At 40.4% G+C, this 15609-nt stretch overlaps 1 protein-coding gene across 1 annotated transcript; it reads right to left on the reverse strand.

Moving 5' to 3' along the window:
- Window positions 1–1149: 1149 nt before the first annotated feature.
- donson (DNA replication fork stabilization factor DONSON) lies at window positions 1150–8307 on the reverse strand. The gene is made up of 12 exons (XM_086147785.1): window positions 7871–8307; window positions 6553–6624; window positions 6252–6452; window positions 5309–5487; window positions 4631–4706; window positions 4438–4540; window positions 4173–4272; window positions 3421–3564; window positions 3140–3338; window positions 2769–2838; window positions 2501–2631; window positions 1150–2185 (listed from the first exon to the last, which is right to left on the reverse strand). Exons 1-12 carry the CDS (start codon window positions 8243–8245, stop codon window positions 2042–2044), a joined length of 1794 nt encoding a protein of 597 aa, XP_086003911.1. The 5' UTR covers window positions 8246–8307; the 3' UTR covers window positions 1150–2041.
- Between the last annotated feature and the right edge of the window lie 7302 nt (window positions 8308–15609).

Genomic DNA, 15609 nt, shown 5'->3' on the forward strand with positions numbered 1-15609 from the left:
AAGTGAACCAGACTGGATCTTTTCTTAATCCAGTGTAAAATCTAAATTTGACATGTGACCTTTGAGGTTGTTGTTGTAGACTGTGATCGTATTGCCAATTCTGCATCCTAGAAACATTGGTTATTTATAAATTACATCCAGTGCTGTAAACGCCGGGGGAAAATAGGAAAAGATATTTATATTTTACCTTGATATAATCCCAATGTCATGAATAAAATAGGCTTCTCAATATATAATCTTTACTTAAATGGGTCATTTGTCAAACTAATAATGAAATGGTAATTTCCAATCTTTCCATTACTGAGCTAAAACCTAGTGTTGGTCATTCAAAAACAACTTAGTACATTTGCAACTTCTGACCTCAGAGTACATTATCTATGGATTATCTTTTAAAAAGTGTAGAAATTTTCAGCTATCACATATAATTCATTACTGTCCAGAAGAAATTGTGATAAATTATGACAAAGAAATGTAATGTAAATTAATTGAATCAGTACTACTACTCTAATTTCGGTAATTGCTCTTTCATGTCTACTGTAATGGTTAGGGATTCAGATAAAATGTATATGTAAAAAATGACAGTTGGTTTCACTGGAGCATGAAACACTTGTCTGTCTGATTAAGAATAAATATATTTTTATATATATTTCATTTTTATAATATATTTGTGTGTGTATATATATATATATATATATACACACACAAATATATTATACACACATACATTTATATATATATGAATATATCATATATAACATTATATTATTAGAATGGTATATATATGATTTAAAAAAAAAATATATATATATATATATATATATATATGAATGTATTTTTAACTTGTGAGTGTCTGGGAAGCTAGTCGACAATCATCGCAGAAAGCTCATACATGAAATATGGAAGCAAGAAAAATGCATTTCATATTCTTAAAGACCCATAAACTAATATTCTTAAACTTCTTTAAAAGGGCAAACCTCAAAAGAATAATTTAAATAACTGACATAACACATAACTGACAGCCTGACTATGCTATATTTTTACTCTAAATAAAAACCCAGTGGGTTCAAATTTTCATTCTCAGATCATCTCTCAGGGATTGAAGTAGCAGCAGTTTGCAATGACACTTTCCAAGCCAAGATCTGTGCTTAACATTTTTATCGATAAGGATAAAAAACTAATTGAAATATGGTTTACATCAGGGGTGGGCAAACTTTTTGGCTTATGGGCCGCATTGACTTCTAAAACTTGACAGATGGCCCGGGTCAGCACAATAAGATACATATACAAAAAAACGCATTTGTTAACAGTACATATTGGACTCGTCTGACATTTGCTTTGGAAATAAAACCAGCTTGGTCTTGAAGGCTCTGACGTTTGCTTGCATTTCATTCATAAACCGTTTTTTCCCTTGTAGCTTTGCTTCCAGCTCATTCATGTGTGTAAGTATGTCCACAGTACAGGCTAAATCACAAAGCCAATCTGTGTTATTCAGCTCAGGAAAATTCTCAAGTGCTCTCAAGTAACTCCGAAAACGAAATAATCGTCTGTTTGAGCTCCCACATTCATTCACATCAGATATGAATTCTATACTAATCTTTGGCGGGCCGGATGAAAACGACCAATGGGCCAGATGTGGCCTGCGGGCCGTAGTTTGCATGCCTGGTTTACATGCTGCTGACAGTGAAGAGCAGTAGATTAGTCACTGATTTATTGTGATAAAATCTTGGCAACTATGGTGCCATTGAGAAAAAAAAACAAAATACAGAACAAAACAAAAAAAAAAAAACAGAAGTGAGTCATTTCAGACATCAGCTATTAGATCAATGTGGAACATATGGAATAGAACTAATCAAGAAATGTTTAAAAAATGCACTTCAAAATGATGAAATCTGTTTAAATCTTTTAAAAGCTTTTGAAATTGATTCCAACACAAAACCATGCGATTCGAGCGGAGCAAAAATTAATTTAAAAAAAGGACTAATAAGTAAAACCACTGTTTTCATGTGTCAAATATAAAATCAAGATGTTAAAAAAAATGCGCTCAGTTCTTCCAGGTGTAGCTGTAGTTGTTCATGGCGAGCTGGCTCAGGCCAGTCTTCCCTAGGCTGGGCGGCTGCTGCAGCTGCTGGATGGAAGCGGGGTGGAGGCCGCACCCAGACAGGTCTACCCGTCCACAGGATGCCTGCTGGCACACAACAGGCACCAGATGTCAAAAAAACAACAAAAAACAAACAAAAAAAAATGGACGCCCAACTGCAGGCCTGGACTAGAGATGTCATATTTTGAATTTCCAGCTTGGAGCAAGATCTTATCATATCATCTTGTTATTTGTTTCCATGAGCTCTCCTATATGGTGTTGTACACTTTTTGGGTGCTGTTTTTTAGGCATTTTTTTTTTTTAATATTTTTTTACATAACCCATGGTCAGGAAACCCTGATCCACAGCGACTCATAGTTGGGTGTCTCGAGGCATTTATAACGATCGTGGAGGATTTCTGACCTGCGGCAGGTCGATGGGAATGTTCATGACGGCTGTCGGCGTGTGTGTGACAAGGCCAGCGGAGAAGCTTCCTTTCTGCGCGGGCCGGAGGAGGGTTGTGATGGCGTGCAGCGAGGAGGGCATGACCGGACCTGCAGGAGTGATGGAGGCAAGTCAGCCAACGGGAGGAGTAGTGTTGCGCAGCAGCGACCTCTCGTGGAGGAGGGAGCTCATTACCGACTTTGTGCGGCTTATGAAATAATCAATTATTTCTGGAGCGGACATTCACCTGAAATCTCCAGACTGCTGATGTTCTGGAAGGTAGAACCAACTTGTGTTCTGACGTTCACACTGCGGGCCTGGAAAAAACAAAACAAAACACAAAAATGCACGGCAACAAGTGAATTCCAGCTTCTTAAATTTCTGGAGGGTTACGAAAAAGACAAGCATGACTTTAACCCATCAGATTTTTAAATGCATGATATTCTAGAATCTAATGATTCTTATTCCCAAAAAACACTGAATTCTTTTTAACATTTTTGAAGATTTTTTTTTGGGTCATTTTGGGGGCTACTCTAGTCCACACTAAACAAAACAAAACAATCTCTTTTCATGTGAAAATTTCAAGATGAATGCGTTGATCTATTTATGTATGTGTACCTTCAGCGTGTGCATGGAAGCTCCTCTAAAAGTAGTGGGAGCCAGCAGAGTTGGCGGCAACCCCGCTTGGGAACCCGCCACCGCCACTAGGCTCTTGCAGTTGATGAGGAAGTTGATGAGTGTGAACGTGTGTGAGCCCTCCACACACACCACCGACTCAGCCTTGTGGTCCAGTGACATGGTATGAGCCTCCTTCTGACTGGGTGCGCGGTCAAGGACAGGAACAGGACGTTAAGTTTCGGAGTGATGCTCAGAGAGTTAAAGGTCGAAAAGAAGGATACATTTGAAGACTGATGCTGTCCGGCTTCTTGATCTTGTCCTCGACTCCCATCTCCTTCAGCCACGAGAAACCGCCGTCCTCATCCTCGTCGGTGTCTCCTCTGTCGCTGGTGTGGCCGTCCTCGTCCAACGTCTGGTTGGAGCACCTGCGATCGAGACCAGCACTCAGCTTTACTGAGTGGAATAACTGCTCATGCTTTAATCATTTGGTGGTTATTTTCTCTGTAAAATGCAAAATATGTGATCTTAGGAGTCCGGTCGACATGTGTGATCAGCAGTAAATTATGGATGTAGGTCAAAATGAAACAACATCAAGATTATGGGTTTTTGAAAAATTTGCAAATTAATCAAATTACAATTATTTATACATTTCTGTCTTCATGCCATCAAATTTCAGTCATCTTTTCACCTCACCAGTTGTTTGTATCTGCGTACACTTTATACCTTAGAGTTTAATGTTGACTGTGAAATGTAATAGTGCACTTTACTGTTTGATTTGCTCTATTATTATTTTGTCAATTTCATGTCACCGTGGGATTGTAAGAAAACATCTTCTTGATTCCTCTGTATGTCTAGTGCATGTGGAGAAATTGAAAATAAAGCTGACTTTGACTTTGATACATTATGCTACACTGTAATTTATTATTTTATGTTTATACTGTGTAAGGGGTCAATAGTAATACATGCGGTAATAATTTGCAACATACATGCAAGAGGAGCAATGGAAAAAGCTCGAGGTGTGGCAATAACTTACTCATCCTTTGACTCCTCTTCGTCTCCTTGGCTCACTGCCGGGCTCTGCTGCCCTCTGCTCTTTCTCCTCTCCTCCACTAGAGGGAGACTGTACTCGATACCTGACAGGTATTGAGGATAAAAGGCCCCACATTTGACACTTAAAATGGAAACTTTTGTTGAGTACATTTGGAAAAATAGCCCTACAATTGTCTCGCAAGTGTTTCAACTGCATTGACCAAAGGAAGTAAGACCCATGAAACAGGGACTTCTGTTTAGTGACTGACCTTCGGCCTTCATGGCCTCCCGGAGGCCTCTGGTCGTTGGGGAAATCAGGGCCGTGATGCCGCTTGAGCCCCCGAGACCCGCCGCCCGGAACAACACCGTGAACTGACCGAACAGCAAAACGGCAACCAGTCAAATCCCGGAGAGACCTCGAGTAGAATATTTGCGCCAAAAGAAAGTGTTTTTTGGCGTTACCTGATAGGAGCAGAGGTAGAAGTAGGGACACAGCCGGGCCTTGAGGAGGCTGTAGAGGGATGACAGACTGATCGACCTGGTGAGGAACAAACGGACAACATGTGTAAAAAAAGACAAAAAAATAGTACCAGGTTAAAACAAATAAAAAAATAGATGGGCCCTGCATGTTTACACTGAAACAGATGCAGACCTGCAGAGTCAGGATGCATGATAAACACATTTCTCCTCAGTTATTCCAAAACAGAAATTCAAAAACTAAACACTTTGCCTTATTTGGACTATTTATCCAGTTCTTCCCTTGGCAACTGGTTTAAAGCACTGTCACTGGTGTGCCTGAGCGTGGATAATCTCATGATCTGTGTTGATCTATGGTGTTCTCATGTTAATAAATTCAAGAGGAAGTCAAGACATGAGTCGAAATTATAACAGATTACACGGGATGTGTCATATTAGAAACTATACAGCATCATGAGCTTCTGTGATCCTTCAACAATATTGTCGGTGTAATAAAAAAAAGTTGATGCATAATTATTCCTTTCGTTGTTGTGTCACATTGTGCGTGTGCATATGTGATAGGCACTAGGCTAAAACAATTCTGAAGGTTGTAAATTCACATGTTGAATTCTGTGAAAGCGACACAACAAAACATTTGATAGACAAAGTAAATCTGGGCCCCACCATTCTCTCATGAGGCTCTGCTGCAGGCTGGTGTCCTGTGCCCAGGGGAGGCTCTTCCCGGCAAAGCTCCTTTCAGCGTTGATTCTGGGGAAGAGGGAGATCCAAGGGAGGCTGGGATGTTGCCAGTAGATCAGACTCTGCTGGAAGGCACAGCGGAGCTCCGAGCAGGACCGGGGATCCTGCAGGCACAAAAAGTAAAATAAATTAAAAAAAAAAAAATCTCATCCATTTAACATGCATGAATTGGCCTTCTTTGTGCATACTTTCAATATGGAAACAACTTTAAGGGGAAGTCAAGAGAAAAGTCAAAATTATAACATATTACACGGGATGTGTAAATTAAAAAAAACAAAAAACCTAGACATTCCTAAATTATTTTCTTGTGACTGCAAAAAATTTCATGAGCTTAAAATAATTTTGCGTATATTAAAAATATTCATTCCAGTTTATACTTTGGCAGTATCTTGATATCTGAGTGATTTCAGTTTTGCCAATTTTAAGAAAGGCGTAATGCCAATACACTCTTGGAATTTTGGTTTGTAGCTTGGTTACGTATTTAATGGGTGCTTTCCAAAGTTTAATCCGAACAAATCCACAATAACAAAACTGAGAACACATTCGCTATCGCTTTATAGTAATATATGGATATATGTTGACTTTAATAATAATAAAAAATATTAAAGAAAAATGAGATGAATATAATTTTCCTTAATGCCTGAATAGTTATTGTTATCGTGATATTTTTGGAGAGCCCAGAGTGACAACTTGAATGCAATTAATCATCTGAGACAGTGTGACTCGAGTTAGAAGAGATTTGCGTTGTTCGATTTAAGAAAACAAACAAAACCAACAACAACGATGCATTTAGTTTAAGCAAATGGACGTGATACAGCTGTTTAATTGCACTTCAGTGGATTGCCATCAGTCGAAGCGAAAGCTGCACCTGCAGACTATGTGGTAAGGTGTGGAATTGAGCCCTGCAGTGTTGGCTGAGGCCTGCGGCCTCTTCCTGGGCCTTCGGCTGCTCGGCCCACGACAGCGGGAGCGAGGAGGTGAAGAGGAGCCGGGTCTTCAGACTCCAGTCCGGTGGGTATTCTGTGCAGACAGGAGGAGCTATGGAGAGGGGAGCCATGGATTGGGGACTCTGGAATGAGGAAGACAAACTATGACTGCATGCTAATGGGGATGGAAAACTATATATGATAATCAATTGTACGTAAAAAAAAAAAAGTTTTAAAAAAAACCTTTAGGAGTGGACTTTTAAAATGTTCCTCTTTTTCTTCGAGTGAGTCATCTTTTGAGGTAGAGGGACACTTCTGAGCCGGAGGATGGACGAATGCACATAAAAAAAAAAAGTAAGAATAAATAAATAAATAAATACATTAAAAAAAAAAAAAAAAAAAAATCAGACAGAAACTGTTAAAAACTGCAAAAACTTTATCTTTGTGAGAAAAAATGTGAGTCAAATGCATGTATTACAACTGTTGGAGAGCAGCTGCAACCTTATGAATGCAATGTAGTCATTTTTTCTTCTGCTGGGCCGCCAAAGCGAACCATCTGCCTCCATCTAACCCTTAGCATCCTCTTCTTTCACACCAACTGTCCTCTTTCACTGCATTCATAAATCTCCACAGGTCTTCCTCTAGCAGTTCCAACACCAGCATGCTTCTACCAGTATATTCACCATCCCTCCTGCGTAAATGTCAAAATCCCATCAGTCTGACCTTAGCTCCAAAACATCTATCATGAGCTGTCCCTCCTCATCCTGCCCATCCTTCTCACTTCCAAATAGAACCTCAACATGGTTGCCTCCCCTTCTCCTCAGTGCCGCTGTCTCTAAACAATGCAACGTCCCTGGTCACTGGTCATTTGGTCGAGTGGTCACTCCTGACTTCCGACTACTGCTACTTCGAATCTTCAGTGACTGAATTGCACTTTGGATAAAAGCATCTGCCAAATGACTGTAATGTAATGGTCACACAACTTTCTTACATCTTACCATGCATTCTTGGTGATACTCTGTCTAACCCCTTTTTCCAGCCATTCCAACTTGTTTGCATGTTTCTTCACCCACTGACCCCAAGTATTTAAAATCCTCCTTCTTTGTTTATACTCCCTGTAACATCATAGTTCCACTTAGGTCCCTGTCATTCACACACATGTATTCTATCTTGCTGCAGCTCGCCTTCAGTGCTCTCCTTTCCAGTGCATTATTCCACCTCTCTAGATGCTACTCCACCTGCTCACCACTTTCAAAGAATATCACAATGTCATCTGCAAACATCATGGTCCACGTACTTTACTGCTTTAACCTTAGATATTTAATGCCAAGCAAGTCCTCAAATGAGGCCGTGCAGCGTCTATAGCTGTCGTACCAGAAACTAGTAAACGAGCGCTTTAATCTTTGACAAAGGATGACTGTAGTATAAAAGTTGTGGAGTAGTAAAAACGTCGAGTATTGAAATTATGTTATATGTTTAACATTGCGTCTTAATAACTAAAATAGACAAATGAGTAATTTTCCCCGACAGAAATTATGCTGACATGCACGGAATCACTTACCGGGCCGGAAGTGAGTTCTTCGGCTTCAGCTAACCGCTCGCTGAAAGACAAATGACAGTCTGTCCTCTCCGACTTGTCCTCCTCGTCGTGATAGACGAGTAGTTTCTTCCTGGGACTGTAAATGTTTTCGATATTCGCAAACGGGTTTCGTCGCTTCGTCCCACCGCCGGAGCGGCTCTGGCCGACGAAGAGCGGCCCCGGCGAGAAGGGCCGGACACAAGCCGGGGACGAGCCGCTTTGTCCCTGACAGTCACCGGGACTCTGGCCGCTCGGGCTTGAGAAAACTCCCGCTTCGCTTCGGGCTCTTTTCCTCCTCATTCGCATAATTTCGGCGGGTCGTTTGAAGCTCGGCGAGTATCCCACCTTTTCAGACATTTTTAAACAAAGCCAATAGTTTATCTTAAAATTATCGGGAAAAACTAAACTTTAACGCGACCTGATCCCCTGATGTTTATCCCTCGGGTTGTGTTCACTATACAAATTTGCCGCTCAACGCTTTGACGTCGATGCGCATGCGTAAAGTGACGCATGATGGGAGCGGGTACTGATACGTTCAAGGAACGGTGGAGAGCATGGGAAATATCCAAACGCTTTCGAAATAACTGTAAACGTTACACCACCATAACATTGAAATGCGCAGAGAAATAATGTTCACACGTATATTTTATTTATACAGTCTTAAAAGGGGAAATCTGAGGGGATGAAAATTTTGTGTTGAATGAATTTGAATAATTAATTGAACCATGTAACGTGAAACTGTCTTGAATGAATCAAGAACACATGATGCCTATTAAATAACCCTATAGGGAAAGTACCGTAAACAAAATTGTTGAATTAAGTAGCGTTTAAGTAAAGGATCCACTTAATCCAACAATGCACTTAGTCATGAGGCAACTGATTAATCAGTTACTGATAGGTAACTGATTATAATAGAAAGGGGGGGGGGGGTCAAATCTCTAAACCTTTCTGTGTTATTTTCAGTTTGTCATCTTCAATAACGTCCTGCTATTTCTAGGTAGGATGAGTATACAGCATTTAAGTGCAGTTTTTGAATGTAGTTAAAAATTATCCAATGTTAACCACAGACACACACACACACACACACACACACACACACACACACACACACACACACACACATACACACACACACCCGCACACACCCGCACATACACACACACACATACACACACATACACACACACACACATGCATATATACAGTATATATAATGCACATATAATGCATACATATAATGCACACACACACACATATATATATACACATATATATATATTCAGAATTAAATAGATGCCAAAATAATTTGGCTGCTATGGGAATTAAAAGTCACCGTACAACAAGGTTTTAATACACAATTTGTGTTTACTGATAGCAATTTGAAAATCTTCTCTAGGCTACAGGGTTTGAAACAGACTTAAATATATAAATACCTTGCATACATTTCCAAACCTCAGTGTTTCTTATAAAGCTTGAAATTGTCTGGGAGCAGACAGGCAGAGGTTTGGGTTGAAGGTCGGGAGACAGAGGCCGAGAAGGAACCAGAAAACATTGAGACAGTTGGATAGATAATGGCAGCTGAGAAAACAGTGTCTCTCAACAGAGAGAGGAAAACGAATGCTTGATAGGGGAACAGCATATTGAATATTAAAACTATTACTGTATCATTTCAGCAATTTTCATATAACTGTCAGTGCTACTGGTAGTGGCAGAGCATTTGTGCCTCCGTCTATTTCACACTCTATTTCTCTGTCCTTCTCTTTTGCTCTCACACTTTTTTTGCCCCTACTGGTCAAGGCAGATGGCTTCCTGCATTGAACTTGCTCGTTAGAGAAAGTTGGGTTTCTGTAAATTATTTAGAGTGTGGTCGAGGCTTTGTCTGTATGTAAAGCATTTTAAGACAACTCTGCTGTGTTTTGGCACTAAATGTATATATCTCTATATATACATATATGTATGTTTGTATATGTCCTTTGGGATAAATAAAGTTATTCTTATTCTTATTCTTATTCTTATTCTTATTCTTATTCTTATTCTTATTCTTATTCTTATTCTTATTCTTATTCTTATTCTTATTCTTATAAGCACATATATGTATGTAAGTAAGCCTATATAGGTGTATATGTATACATACTTACTGATCAGCATCAGAACGTTCCTTCATCGCCTCCATACATCTTACATATATATTGTGTATATGCATATATATATATCTAAATGCATTTATATATCTGTCTCTAGATGTCTATATAGGTACATGCATGTATACGTTTATAAGTTTATATATATATAAAACTACTGATCAGCATCAGAATGACCCTTCATCACCTCCCATAAATCTCATATATAAATTATATATGTAAATGCACATATATGTGTGTGGAATTGGAGCTGCCAGGCAAGAGGTCTCAAGGAAGACCAAAGAGAAGATTTATGGACGTAGTGAGAGAGGATATGAAGGTAGTTGGTGTGAGAGAGGAAAATACAGAGAATAGGGTTAGATGGAGAAAGTTGACTCGCTATGGCGACCCCTGACGGGAAAAGCCGAAAGAAGAAGAAGAAGAAGAAGAAGAAGAAGAAGAAGAAGAAGAAGAAGAAGAAGAAGAAGAAGAAGAAGAAGAAGAAGTGTGTGTATGTGTGTGTATATGTCCATATAAGTACATGTATGTAAAATTATATATAAGTATATATATATACTGATCAGCATCAAAATATCCCTTCGTTGCCTCCCATACATCTTACAAATACATGCATATATACATATTGTATGTATATATGCATGTATGTGTTTGTATGTATCTATAAATACATACATATATGGGTATATATACAAGTACGTCAACAGATATATGTATATAATGCAGCCTCAGGGTGGAATGCAGCCTCAGGGCGGCACTGGTCGGTGTCTCCCTGAGCCAGCCTCGGGGGGGGGGCACGGAGAAGTGTCTCCCTGGGCCGATCCCAAGCCCCGATAAATGCAGAGGGTTGCATCAGGAAGGGCATCAGGCGTAAAACTTTTGCCAAAACCAAACATGCGAATCAACTAACCAGATCACACCAGCTGGGTCGAGGACTGGGTCAACAACGACCGCCATTGGTACCGATGACTTACAGGGTACCAGTGGAAATTGGGTTTCTGTAAGTCAAAGAAGAAGAGGAGGAAGGCGTGTTCAGAAGCAGAGAGAGAAGAGGAAAGGAAAGAGCCTGGGACTGAGAGTAGGGACTTTTGATATCAGGACTGTGACAGGAAAAGGTAGAGAGTTGATTGACATGATGTAGAGAAGGAAGGTGGATATACTGTGTGTCCAGGAGACCAGGTGGAAAGTTAGTAAGGCTAGAAGCTTAGGAGCAGGCTTTTAGTTGCACTATCATGGTACTGACAAGAAGTGAAATGGAGTAGGAGTTATCTTGAACGAGGAGTTTGTTTGGAACGTTCTGGAGGTGAAAAGAATGTCAAATAGACTTGTGAGTCTGAAACTGGATATTGAAGATGGGATGCTCAATGTTTTTAGTGGCCATGCCCCGGAGGTGGGATGTGAATATAAAGAGAAGGAGAATGTAAGGTAAAGATACAGGTAGCAAAGGCAAAACAAAGGGCGTACGATGACCTGTATGCTCGGTTGGATAGTAAGGAGGGTGAGAATGATCTATACAGGTTGGCGAAACAGAGAGATAATGATGGAGAGGACGTACAACGGGTCCGGGTGATTAAGGATAAAGAGGGAAATGTATTGACAGAGGCTAGAAGAGTGATGGGAAGATGGAAAGAGTTCTTTGAAGAGCGGATGAATGTGGAAAATGAAAGAGAGGCAAGGGTAGAAGAGGTGACTATTGTAGACCACAAAGTATCACAAATGATTAAAAGTGGAGTGAGGAAGGCATGGAAGAGGATGAAGAGTGAAAAAACAGTTGGTCCTGCTGATATACCTGTGGAGGTGTGGAAGTGTCGAGGAGAGACAGTGGAAGAGTTTCTGACTAGTTTATTCAACAGGATCTTACACAGTGAGAAGATGCCTGAAGATTGGAGACAAAGCGCGATGATGCCTATTTTTAAGAATAAGGGGGATGTGCAGAATTGTGGCAACTATAGAGGGATAAAGTTGATGAACCATACAGTGAAGTTATGGGAAAGAGCAGCGGAAACTAGACTAAGAGCAGAGGTCAGCATTTGTGAACAGCAGTACGGCTTCATGCCTAGAAAGAGTAATACAGATGCAGTATTTGTTTTAAGAATTCTAATAGAGAAGTACAGAGAAGGCCAGGGGGAGCTGCATTGTGTTTTTGTAAACCTAGAAAAAGCATATGACAGGGTGCCAAGAGAGGAGCTCTGGTATTGTATGAGGAAGTCTGGAGTGGCAGAGAAGTATGTTAAACTGGTGCAGGACATGTATGCTAGCTGTGGGACAGTGGTACGGTGTGCTGTAGGGGTAACAGAGAGGTTCAAGGTGGAGGTGGGACTCCATCAGGGATCAGCTCTGAGTCCCTTCTTGTTCACATTTGTGATGGACAGGCTGCCAGATGAGGTTAGACAGGAATCTCCATGGACCATGATGTTTGCGGATGAGATTGTGATCTGTAGTGAGAGCAGACAACAGGCAGATGAAAATCTAGAGAGGTGGAGGTATGCTCTGGAAAGGAGAGGAATGAAAGTTAGTCGCAGCAAGACAGAACATATGCGTGTGAATGACAGGAACTCGTGTGGAACGGTGAGGCTACAGGAAGTGGAGATCAAGAAGCTGGAGGATTTCAGGTACCTGGGGTCAACAGTCCAGAGCAACGGAGAGCGTGGAAAAGAGGTGAAGAGACGGGTTCAAGCAGGTTGGAATGGGTGGAGAAATGTGTCAGGGGTACTATGTAATAGAAGACTATTGGCCAAAATGAAAGGAAAAGTGTACAAGACAGTTGTGAGACCAGCAATGCTGTATGGCCTAGAAACAGCTACAATGACAAAAAGACAGGAGGCAGAACTAGAAGTCGCAGAGATGAAAATGTTGAGGTTCTCTTTGGGAGTGACCAGGATGGATCAGGATTGAGTCTATCAAAGGAACAGCTCGTCAGATGTTTTGGAGAGAAGGTCAGAGAAGCCGGACTGAGATGGTTCGGTCATGTACAGAGAAGAGATAGTGAATATATTGGTAGACGGATGCTGGAATTGGAGCTGCCAGGCAAGAGGTCTCGAGGAAGACCGAAGAGAAGGTTTATGGACGTAGTGAGAGAGGATATGAAGGTAGATGGTGTGAGAGAGGAGGATACAGAGAATAGGGTTAGATGGAGAAAATTGACTCGCTGTGGCGACCCCTAACGGGAAAAGATGAAAGAAGAAGATCTACAGATATATGTATATACAGTAAACCCTTCCTAACCTAACCATAACGTTAACCTTTTGCAGCTTCACTGTTTGGCAGATTTATTTTTGTGCAGCTTTTTTAATGCTTTTTTTTACAGTTCAGTATCCTGTGTTCTGCATCCTAATTGGCTAAAGGACGGTAGACCAGTGTCAACAATCTCCGTGCCTTGTCTCTGTGCAGCTTGCCAAATTTACGTTTGCAAATTTTCTCCATGACAAGACCCACAATGGCGACAAAACGTTCTGCACCAGCAAAGGCACCTGACAATGCGCCCAAAAGGAAGAGGAAGATCCTCACTATCATAGAAAAAGTTAAACTTCTAGATATGCTGAATGACGGTAGATGCTATGCTGCTGTAGGGCGCCATTACGGAATAAATGAATCTGCGGTTCGTTACATAAAGAAGAAGGAAAATAACATATTGACTATTAAATAACGTATTGACTATTAAAATTATTATTTTACTCTAGAGCATTTTTAAAAACTATCACAGCTATTTGTAAGATAATGTTTATCTGTTTATTTTTTTAAATGCTTGGGCCTGAAAACAGGTTTTGATCTTTGGTTTCATTCTATATTACAGTATTGTATTCTATAATAATTGTAAAAAAAAAGCTGACTACTTCGCGGATTTCACCTTTTGTTGGATATTTTTAGAAGGTAACCCTCGCAATAAATGAGGATTTACTGTATGTATATATCTATATACGTTTGTGAATGTATGTATTTATGTGTGTGTGTGTATATACAACAAAGTCTGAAAAAAAGAAAGATTTCTGCGCTTTGTGGCATCCATTCTCAGCATTCTTGGGGCAGAGAACAGGTAGATGTTGCAACAATATGCTAACTTAAAAATTTAGAATAGATTTTTTTGTCTCTTATGTGGTAGCGTTGGCCTCTGAAAAAATGTCTCTGCACGTCTGGGAAAGGAAGCGAGACAGATAACAAGTGACACCTTCTAGAGAGAATGTCACTTTGCCTGGAGGGTGGGTGAGTGTTAACTTTTTTTTGTCATGTTTTCATAGTGAGAATGTTGTAGGTGGAAGGTTTGAGTGCTTGCTCCATGATCTGAACCGTAACCAGCCCCTTGCCACACCAAACAAAGGAAGTAACAATCTTACCAACTACCATTTTCCCACATTGTGCACAAAATTTTGAGATCTGTGTGTGAGAATAGCTGCTGAAAACAGGGTCTGATGTCATGCGCAATGGGTGTCAAAGGCACAAGCAGCAGTGAGCCCCCTAAGCACCCCCTGCCCACACACCCACGCACGCAAATATCCAAAGAAGTTCAAGCATTTCGCAAAATACCATGATCGTTTTGTCTGTAATGAACGAACTACTTATTTTTGCATCACAGTCATCTTGACAAAGGAGCCAGTCACTGACATAAATACTTAATATCTTAATCTGAACAACGTTTTTTCCCCTCCGCTCTTTGCCTGATGTATCTATTTCAGTTTAATTCAATAATGTCATAGTGCTGATCTGATGACCATTATTTCTACTTCTGTAATTAGACAGTCATAACTGCTATCGCAATAATACAAATTTATCATATTATTGCTTATGAAGACTCACTGGGTGAGCAGGGGCTGAACCGGATATTTTAGTGCCACTCCTCCCGGCCCCTTCCCTTTTATTCCCCATTGGAGGACCAGGGAAATATGACTGGACTTTTTGTGAACAGCTTTGGGGGAATTTTTGTAATTCTGCTGAACTTTTATTGTTAGGCCATAACTAATAGCTAATATCAGTGATATTATAGCGGTAAATCAATCCTGAATTAATACCCCACTGAGACTAAGCTGACCTTGATTTTGTAATGTGGCTAAGAAACCAAAATTTGGACTTTTTTTTTGCCTCTTCCAGGAAAACTATGACGTAACTTAGATATTCATGACTACTTTTTGGGGGAATTCGACCAAAACAACTTATTCCAAATAAGTGTTGGTTTTGCTTCAATCTCATGCTAGGTTTCAGAGCCATGCGGATTGAACTACGGCTGGTTTAAAGTGTTCCTGTCTTTGATAAACATTAATGTAGGCTGCAGCTAGCCTGAGGTTTACGATTTTGATCCCTGGCTCCTCGACAGACCACCATGCGAGATACTGAACCCCCTCTGAAGCAATTAGTGTGTGGTTACGAGTGTGAGTTCCTAAATTTAACAGCATTTTGTAAGAGCAGTGAGTGCACAGAGAACTAGAGAGGGGGCCGCTAAACTAGAGAGTCAAAAAAGTGCAAGTGCAGTGGAAATGATTTTGTTTGCAGATGACACTGTGATCTGCAGTGAGATCAGGTGGAGGAAAATCTTAAAGAGGTGAAGGGTAAAGAAAGGAATCGGGAATGAGTCCATAAGAGGGACAACACATG

Source organism: Fistularia commersonii, chromosome 6 (genome assembly GCF_037954325.1).
Source record: "Fistularia commersonii isolate RoL2024-O1a breed Wild chromosome 6, RoL_Fcom_v1.0, whole genome shotgun sequence".
Taxonomy (NCBI): Eukaryota; Metazoa; Chordata; class Actinopteri; order Syngnathiformes; family Fistulariidae; genus Fistularia; species Fistularia commersonii.

What these genes read in the sequence shown, in the direction of transcription:
- donson (XM_086147785.1), bottom strand. Translation starts at nt 8,245, where the DNA reads ATGTCTGAAAAGGTGGGATACTCGCCGAGCTTCAAACGACCCGCCGAA. An exon ending in CCTTACCACATAGTCTGCAG is followed by an intron (nt 5,488 to 6,251) that starts GTGCAGCTTTCG and finishes TTGTGCCTGCAG; the next exon opens with GATCCCCGGTCCTGCTCGGA. An exon ending in TTCCCATCGACCTGCCGCAG is followed by an intron (nt 2,186 to 2,500) that starts GTCAGAAATCCT and finishes GTTGTGTGCCAG; the next exon opens with CAGGCATCCTGTGGACGGGT.